The 10,407-nt window shown below is 25.3% G+C and overlaps 2 protein-coding genes across 3 annotated transcripts in view; both read left to right on the plus strand.

Moving 5' to 3' along the window:
* The first annotated feature begins 630 nt into the window (after positions 1-630).
* Positions 631-3,326, plus strand: LOC100572601 (terminal uridylyltransferase Tailor-like). Its single transcript, XM_003246069.4, has 5 exons — positions 631-941; positions 1,431-1,709; positions 2,178-2,400; positions 2,472-2,701; positions 2,859-3,326. Exons 1-5 carry the CDS (start codon positions 890-892, stop codon positions 3,302-3,304), a joined length of 1,230 nt encoding a protein of 409 aa, XP_003246117.1. The 5' UTR covers positions 631-889; the 3' UTR covers positions 3,305-3,326.
* Positions 3,327-6,009: 2,683 nt separating this feature from the next.
* LOC100573274 (venom dipeptidyl peptidase 4) overlaps positions 6,010-10,407 on the plus strand; it is a 27,586-nt gene continuing 23,188 nt past the window's right edge. Inside the window, exons 1-4 of one of the 2 annotated variants that reach the window (XM_016806359.2) lie at positions 6,010-6,154; positions 6,919-7,123; positions 8,319-8,413; positions 8,513-8,587. In XM_016806359.2, coding sequence (XP_016661848.1) covers positions 6,152-6,154; positions 6,919-7,123; positions 8,319-8,413; positions 8,513-8,587 — 378 coding nt within the window. In that variant the 5' untranslated portion in view covers positions 6,010-6,151. Of the gene's footprint in view, positions 6,155-6,918; positions 7,124-8,318; positions 8,414-8,512; positions 8,588-10,407 lie in introns of those variants that run through there. The other variant, XM_016806360.2, reaches the window with a different exon arrangement.

Here is a 10,407-nt window from a genome sequence, read left to right on the forward strand (position 1 = left end):
CTTTTGTAGTCGAATGCTACAGTTAATGTATGTTGTATTTTATATGTTTTAGTGATTATCGTTCTAATCGATTATCATTTATCTTAATATTGTAATATTAAGGTTACCTTTATCTTAACTTAATATTTTATTTAATTAAATTTATTCTAATTTAAGTATTTTAATATTATCTTAAAATATATTTCAATGCTATAATATTTATAGCAGCTCTAATACTATTGAAATAATAAAAATGTTCATATAGGGTTCACTGGATATACGACCGTGATTTATTAATAATTTACTTTTAATTATTTATTAATTGAACACCGTTGATTGCATTTACATGATAGTTAATGTGTTTTACACTTTTACGTACATATAATCCAAAAACATTTTAATTCAATATTATTATTTGCCGTTCAATATTGTAATGTTTAAAATCATTAAAAAAAACTTAAAAAAAACAGCAAAGTTGTAGTAAAATGTATTTTTAATATAGATATCCTGTGTAATTGTCTTAGATTTTGAATGATTAAATCAAATTTTTAGAAACATCGATTACTTTTTTCATAATTTATAACCAATGGCAACATGAAAAAAAATTAAATAATAACTATGGATTAAATATCCAGCATATTAAGATATAAAACTAAGTACCAATAAAAATAAATCAAGATTAACGGTTAATATTAGATTACTATTTTAGTATTCTAAAATAAATTATTTACAATGTTCGAATGACAAATAGTCCATATTATTAAAAATATAAAAAAAGCAATAACACCTTGACAACAAAATATACTGTGATTTGAATGTTATTGTAACATATGAATGAGAACATTTCAAAAATTATGTTAAGACTGGAGTCCAAAAAATATCTTTCGTAATCTTGTTAAATGTCAACGAAATGTTGAAAAGAAAATATGAATTTACTCTTAGTACGAGTTCATTAGATGCAGGTAAGTTTCTATTGTAAAAATTAATGTTTTACTCTTTGCAAATATTGTATATGCAATAATAAATAACAAAAATATTATTTTTAATCTTTTAGTAGTAGGTATCCAACATTTACATATTTAAGAAAAAATTAAAACTTTAAGTAGGTATAAAAACATTTTTTATTAAACACGGACAAAAAACTAAACTTTTTACGTATAAAAACATTTTAATGGTTTTTATTTTTCTTTATTTGGATAATTTACTATATTTTATAATTAAGTTTTTTTTACGAATACCTAGCCAAATAGATCATATTATATTTTATTTATCACTTGTTCATTTTTTGAATGGGCAGAAACTACTAAATATAGTTATTAAAATTGACTATACTTAACACTTAATAGTATTAATATTATAAATGTATAATTGCCTATACGAACATAATAAAATACTATGTGGCCATTGCCCATTTGTATTAAATATCTTATTGTACTTTGAATTAATTATAGATGACAAAATATTACCGGAGTTAGACAAAACAACGTTATACGAGTTTGGAAATAAGGAAGTACTGATAAAATCTATTGATACACAACTCGTAGAAATTATTAATCAAGAAATGTCCAATATTGATATAATGGATAGATTGCTTTTGTTAATAAACTCAATATATAAGTGTACTAATAATTTAGATAATGATTTCGAAGGAAGTAAAATCTATCTTTTTGGATCACGTATGTCAGGTCTTGCACTTAAAGATAGTGACGTGGACTTATACTTTTGTATCGGTAATATTAATATTATATATTTAAAACTAACATTTTTGAAGTGGTGTCACTGGACACCCTCCTTCGCTCAAACAAACACGTCCAAATTATAACATATTTTTTACTTATTGTATTGTACTTGTATACAGATTGTAAACATTATTTTAAAACAAACTAAAAGTATATATGAATAAATAAAATATAATTAGGACTAGCAATAAAAATAGTACGTATTATGCTGTAATCTATTAAGGAAAAATGTAATACCATTTATTACAGTGACTCACTTGTAACCTACATTAGAGCGACATCCACTTACCCGCTTTTTATTTTGTTATAATATTTACTTTGTTAAAGGACTTACACCCGTTTATAATCATGAATAAACAATGTTATCAAATAATTTAATACTAATACAATTTAATTCAATTCGTTGAAAATATTTAAATAAGAACAGTTTAATTTTTAATGTTTAATTAAATTCTTTAGCTGGAACTTTTGGCGGAGCATTAAGTAGTGATCGTGATTGTCAAAAGGAACTAGTACGTTATTTTGGAAAAATATTTTCTTGTCAAAATAATGAATTTAAATATATACAACCAATAATTAGAGCACGAGTGCCTATTGTAAAATTTTTACATGTCCCTACTGGCCTATATTGTGATTTATCTTTCAAAAGTGGCCTCAGTACACAGAACACTAAATTAATTAGGTAAATTATATATAATTTACCATTGAATTTATTAATACATTAATATCCTCAGTTTGTATTTGGCAATTCAGATTGTATTTATCATTGAATGTACGTGTTCACTGGGTAGTCTGTGCTGTTGTTAAACGTTGGGCGTTACAAAATGATATGAAACATACTTCGATGTTTACTAGCTTCGCTTTAACATGGTTGGTTCTCTTTTATTTGATGGCTACTGACGTTGTACCTCCATTAAAATTGCTCAGAGAACATGCAGATTATTCAAAAAATACAATTAAATCAGATTTAATGTTCATAGAAGGTACATAATTTATTTAAATCATTATTCATGTATACATGTATTAAAATTGTAACTAAGCATTATCAAATGTAACTAATTTAATAATTGCAGGTGGTTACATTTTACATGCATCAATAATATTATATTACAAATTAATTGATATGTATTTTTATTTTAGATTGGGATTGTACCTTCTGCACTCTAGAAAAAGCCAAACAAATTTGGGAAGTACCAACGATTTCTTGTTGGGACTTATTATATGGATTTTTTAAATTTTATTCAGACCCTGGTGATCTTAAGCAATTTGTTTTTTGTCCAGCTATTGGAAAGGCTATATCTAAAGACAATTTTCATAAAACTCCAATCTTATATCCAGATATATTTGATTTGAAAAAAAAACACGGTAACCCTTTTGGCTGGTCTAAACTATTAAAATATAAATTTTGTGGTGAAAATTTTGCATTACAAGATCCTTTTGACCTTTTCAACAATTTAACAAGATGTATAGTACCTAGAAAGCTACGGACTTTCTCTCATTTATGCAATAAAACTATGGAAGTTATGAACAATCAAGTCCAAAAGAATTATATTTTACTTTATAATCAAAACGATTACACATACTAAATAAATAATTAATTAAGAAGACTAAAAAATTGTTAATAACTAACTTATATTTTAGATTCTGAGCTGAGCGATGAATGTAATGACTCTATAAAGATGTGTGTTTTTTTTGAAAATCTTTTTTTATGTCTGTCATCTCATTTGAGCAGTAAACATGCTTCGATTTTTTTGAAGTGAAACTTTTTACGGATGGTACGTACAACCTCGAAAGATTGTGTGACTAAATCGCGTCGTGCGACTTTTTACCGACACGACACTATTCGATAGCGTAGTGGTCAGTTCAAAAAGCTACTAATCACGGTATAGGTTGTTCGATTCCGGTCTAGGAACAATATTTTTTTAATGTTTTTGTGTCTCATGGACGAGTTGTGACAACTGATAATCAATTATATTCAGGGCTTAGCACCCGAATCATTGTTTTGAGTTTTGGGTGCTGGATGTATTCGGGTGTTCAAACATCGGTATAGCAAATTTAAACAAACGTTCGGGTTTTAATAAGAGTTATTATTCGGGGTAATATTGTTTAATACGGGTGTTCTTCAGTAGTCTAGAAACAACACAACTTTTGAAGGCTGAACTTCTTCAAAAATTGATGAGTCGAAAAATGTAATAAAAAAATTATATATTTTAGGTATTTAATATAAATTCCTAACACGAATGCGCAACACTTGTTTTAGAATTTAGACCAAACGCGGACCACTAAACTAATGTACAGTAATTACATTTTTCTAAGAAACTATAACAACTAAGACAGTGGGAAATTTATTAGGTACCTATTTGTTTACCATCTATCAACGGATATAAAGTAACTAAAATATTTAAAATATTATGTACCCCATTCCAAGATGAGTCTACGAATAACAGACAAGTGTCATCAACATAGGTCACTATTGTACTATCTATTTTCATAAGCTTTCACATACTTTATTTATATAGAGTATAAACAAAATTGAACATAAACACTGCCCTGGGAATACCATATTTGATCAATTTGCTTATAACTGTTGTCTGTCAAATAGGTAGCTTTGAATCCAAAGTAGACTTCTATTATTTATACCAAAGCTGAGTAGGATCTGAAATAGAATATTATGGTGTATATTGCATAGCGGAAAATGTATTTACAACATCTAGGAATATAGCAATAGCTTTTAAACCACTACCCAGTGCGTGATACAGAAACTGTATAACTTGATATATAAAGCGTTTTCAGTGCTTAGCCCTGGTCTAAAACCAAATTGATTTTTAGATAATAATTTTTTTTTCCAGATAAGAAGTTAATCTTGATTTAATAATTTTTCAAATATTTTAGAAAAGTTTGTTAACATAGTAATAGGTCTATATCATTAGACATATACCAAAGATCACCTCCTTTGAATAATAGCTTAATAATTGCAGTTTTGAAGACATCCAGGAAAATGCTATTTTTAATTCTCAGATTATAGATAAAAACCAATGGAGTTATAATTAATTCCATTATTTAACCATTGATTTCTGTTTTTTTAAATAAATTGAGGGGTTTTAATTCAAAACGAACCTTTTCAAACCTTTTACATTTTTATAACTTTTCAGTACAACTCTTTTTTTGTTTCTCTAATTTTTAAATGATTTGATTAATATTATGTACCTGATATACCATTGAAGAATAGATAAAAAGAAAATGATAAATCAATTTCTAAATAGGTCAAGGATACCCACTTCCCCCCTAGATCTGTCATCGGTCCTAAAACAAATTGGTCGAATTCTTAACTTCAACCACTTAAAAAAAATCGTGACTATGAATTATTAATACTTATTAATATGTTTATAAAATTCTAGGTACTTGCTAAAAGAATAAACTATGCTTGATTTTGTATTAAAAATATTATCAACCTTGGAAAAAAATTCCAAAATAATAGGTACTTATAACTAACTTAAAATTAATCATTTTTTTTTTTTAAATTTCATTCATTATAGAAAATTATAATTTAAGTAAGTGTGGAATGTCTCAAGTCTACTTCAATTTCTTAAACTATTTGAATACCTACCTACAATGAAAACTAAACTAAATTAGAAAAAAATTGTTATTTTACTTATGACTAAAATGTGATAGACACACATATCATTACATTTAATTAATGCATTCATCACTACGCGCTAAGAATCTAAAATAATCGAAATGTGAATATATCCTCAGTTAAGTACTATTCATTGGATTATATAAAACTATTTTTTTTTCAATTTAATACTCATTGTATTGAAAAGAAATAATAAAATATGCATAATATTTAAAAATGTTCAAATATGGAAAATCCAATTTTTCACACCAACTCATTAAGCTAGGATTCTAATGTATGCCTTAACTTCCTACTTTTTCAACTGATAAAGAAAAATATGCAAATGCATAGGTACCTGATATAATTCAGGCCCTACTCATTAGTCATTAGTACCTATTTAAATAATTGGTATGATTACTTTTAATTCACTCTACATTTTTAAGGAACAATAAAGTATAATTTCAAAAACAAATCAAAGAAACTAACTACTTTGCTTCACCAATCAGCTATCAAAAAACTATGAGTAGGTAATTACTAGGCTATACAAGGTTCCTTGAACGTACAATATAAATACAAATTGAAATAAAACGAACATTTAAATATTTATCAAACAGCATAATGCTGAAAGTCGAAACATCTGTTTAAATACCATATGCTTTCATACGTATGTTGAATTGTCATTAAGTGAATACTAAGCAGTCATACTTAACACATTAATGCTTACAAACGTACCTATTTTATACGTGTTCATATTTTTGTATTTGGCCATTGTACAATTTTATTGGTGTAAACAATTCGTCACACAAATCATTTGATAATGGTAAGTGAATTAATATTTTATTATTAATGATAGGTTATTGACGTTTACTTAATAATTTTAAATTAATTTATTGATAAAAACGAATATAACGTCAACTAATAATTATAGATTTATTGAGTATAATAATGAGTTTAGAAAGACGAATTGAAAATATAAAATTAACTGTAGGTACAGATAATATTATAATAATTATTTTAATACACCTACTAACTATATACTATATATTGAAAAATATGATTTTATTTAGGAAATATGTTGAGCTTCCACAACAATACAAATTACAATAATGTACGCATTATAGTTTGTCTTCATTCAGTCACGGCGGGTACCCACGCTTGAAAATATTAAATAATCTATATAACTAGGCATAAAAAAAATTTTAAAAGATTAATCTTTTTCAAACAAACATAACGAGAATTTTATATCAATATTATTAAACTATTTTCTCATATTTAGGTTTTAAAAATAATATACTATATATAAGTAGTTAATATTGCCATACTTGTCAGCATTCATAGGTCAATATAATTTTAATGTACATTGATCAGTCACGTGATCAATTTTTTTTAATGAGACGGGAGTTCAATAATTTCTTAATATGTAAATTATTGGAAAACTACTGACAAAGTAAGTCAATATATTTATTTAAAATCTCTTGATTGACTTTCCGATCTTATTTTAGAATATTTAGTAGAAAATGTGAATTATAAATATTCATTAAAATTTTTTTGGTTTTTTAATTATAATTTCGTTCATATTTTCAGGAGTACTTTTTGTGGAAAATTAGAAATGGATTTATTACGGTGTGGTTATCATTCTGTTTCATCGTTTCGTTAATAACTATTATAGTTTATTTCACTATTGATGAGCCTAAATATTCTAAACACCAAATTATAAAATCAAGACCACTTAAATTTGAAACATTATTGACCGATGACATACTTGATTTCAAAGCGACTTGGGTTTCAGGTATATAAAAATGCATGAATTATCATTATTATAATTAAATATAATCCATCCTATTATAACAAATGTATAATTTGTCATTTTAAGTTTTAAATTTTAAAATATTATAATTAATGAGTAAGAAGCTTTTAAGTGTATATATGTAAAAAGGTCTCTGTACTTTTATCAAGGAAAGTTGTTTCAATGTTTGTCCTTTTTCTATGTCTAACGAATGACTATCTGCCTACAAAGGTAAACATAAGAGGTTTTATCATTACTTATAGCCTATAGTTAAAAACACTAATTTAACTAAATCATTTGAAAATAAAATAAGTCAAATACTGAGTTTCAAAACAGTATTTTACGGTTCGTTTGAAAATGTGAATTTGGAATACAAGATTCTCCATAATTTTTCCTGATTTAACAAAAAAAAATGTTTACCTGAAGGTTAATTACATTTTTATGACTGTTTGAAATTAGACAATGGTGTACAATGGTGTACAATCCTGTAAATGAACAAATTCTCATAGAACGATTTTCTTTTTTGTTGTAATTTAAAAACTTTTAACCATAGGTACCGGAAATTTTCTCCAAATGTTTATTTTATCATGTTATACACCATTACACATGCTAAAACGTTCAAAAGTTAAAGCATATTATAATTTTTTATATGAACAGAATAACATTTTCAAATGCAATTTTTTGGCTAAAATTAATTTAATCTGTTGTACCTACTAGTGCCTACTATAATTGTACTAAATCTTAAAAGTTAAATAAATTACTTTAACCGGAATAATAATACAAAATATACTTAGTATCTAATATTATATACTGACAAACAGTCTTCGCCCAGAATAGTTTTTTGTATACGATGATTTTATGTTATTTGATTCAAATTTAACTCATCCGTTACAGAAAATCTAAGCATTTTTAGTGACACACACACACACACACACACACACACACACACACACACACACACACGCACACACACAATAAAACATATAGGTATCATTGTAAAATCAATAAATTCATTGGTTTCTTAAATTCACTTATTGAAAACAATTACAATTACAACCTGTGGTTTTCAAACCCTATTTGGTATGTTTATATCAGCATTTTTCTTGTTTATATTTCTGAAAAGATCATTATGTACCTATCTAGAAAATTATTTTGGTTATTTTATTTTATTTTATTTTTTTTTTTTACCAAATATTAGATGAAGATATATTGACACAAGATGATAATGGAAATATTATTTTATTGGATGTTAATAAATCTATCAAATCAATTTTAGCATTCAATTCAATGCAGGTAAATAAATACTAGTACCTACCTATCCAATTGACAACTTATAACTGAATGATTATATAAATGTCAAATTACGTATTTATTTAAATTGTAATATTTTAGCATATGAAATACTGTCATAAATATGAACTTTCAGCGGACAAAAAGTATATATTAATAGCTTATAATCTCAATAAGGTAATTTCTTTTTTTTATCATATTATGAGCATATTTTTTATTCCAATTTATATAATATGGCTATTAGTCGAAAACGTTTTCAATAGAAAACCCTTTTAAGGCATTCAAATATCAAACATTTTAACATAGTCCATCTATCGATTAAAATATATAAACTACGTGTGATACATAACAATTTTTTTAAGTCACTAAAGGTACGATAAGTAGTCAAGATAATACTTCGATTTTAAACTTCAGTGTCTTGTTTGATGGGAAAGTAAATATAGTTGGTAAATTTGACAGGTCAAAATTCCCAGAAGTTTTCAAAAACAAACAAGAAAAACAAAAAAAAAAATAATGAAAAATGAGAATTTTTACGCAAAATCAGTTTTTGACAAAATCTTAAAAATGTTTAAGTTTTATAGTTAAGGATTGAACATTAAAAACAAGGTTCCTTTTGAGTAGTTTATTCTGTAACCAAAATATATAAATAATATTTTAGTTTCGTGTTGTAATTTAAAAATATTATTCGTGGGTACTTCAAACTTCTAAAGTTTATTTTTATTTACAAATATGATAATAAACAAATAATAATAATTCATCTTAACCATATTAATAATAACAATATAAATATACTATAAAATAGCCTAGGATTACAACCCGTCTCCACTCAGAATTTTTTTTCATATGCAATGATATACCTATTACTTACTTGTAAGTTGTAACCTATTGTTCGGCCGATACCCACTTACCAGCTTATTTTTAATATTTTATATCATTTATTATATTTGAAGTTTTTGCTTTTTGAATAACAACGTGTATTTAGAATGAATAAAGAAGAACATTTTTCTGATAAATGTTATACATATATATCAAATTTTAAACTGTTAGTCAATTAGTAGGTAGTTATTTGAAGTTTAGATGAGTAGTGCAACATTTTGCAGGGTTTCCCTGTGTTGCTGTGCCACTCGATCCTGCTCATTAAGATTCAAATATGTATAGATTACTTATCAACTATAGGTACTAATTCAAAACTAGATTATACAATTTAAAATGTTCATAATAATATTCTGCTTATGAATAAAAAATTTAAATTGTTAAAAAAGCGTTAACCTTAATAAAAAAAAAAAGTTATTGCTTATTATATTCAAATAACAATCATCTAAAAATTAAATTGTCTTCTAATTATTTTGTATAATTTTATAATTATATTGAAATTTTTGAAATAATTTAATCTTAAATTCTTAAAAAAAGATTCACTGGGTAAGGACTGCAAACCTACACTTTAAAAAAAATAAAAATTCTAGTTTCCAACATTTGATATATATCGATCTATTTTTTAAATTCAGAGTGGTTATTTTCACATTTTCTAATTTATTTAAAAAAAAACTGAGATGTAAAAATAAAAAAGTGGGTAAGTGGATTTCGCTCTGCTGTACAGTAGGTTACAAGTGGGTCACTATATAATGGGACGTATTAAATTTGAATTCAATGATATAATATCATTGTATAAGAAAAACGATTCTGAGCGGAAACGGTATGTCAGTCTAGGTATAAGACATAATATTATATTATAGTCTATAGTATTTAAAAAAAATTGACCTATAATAGGTATCAATAATAAATTCCAAATTAATCATATCATAATATTCATTAGGTAACGCGTTATACATCAACAACAAACCGTGATACTATCATAGATATATAATAGTATACTTTAGAAGTTTCAAGTACCCACGAATAATATTATACAATCACAACAAAATAACTAAAATAGTTATCCTAGGTTTTTAATATGTAATTTCAGTCCAAATTTGTACTTAAAATGACTATAAAAATAA

This window comes from Acyrthosiphon pisum, chromosome X (genome assembly GCF_005508785.2).
Source record: "Acyrthosiphon pisum isolate AL4f chromosome X, pea_aphid_22Mar2018_4r6ur, whole genome shotgun sequence".
Taxonomy (NCBI): Eukaryota; Metazoa; Arthropoda; class Insecta; order Hemiptera; family Aphididae; genus Acyrthosiphon; species Acyrthosiphon pisum.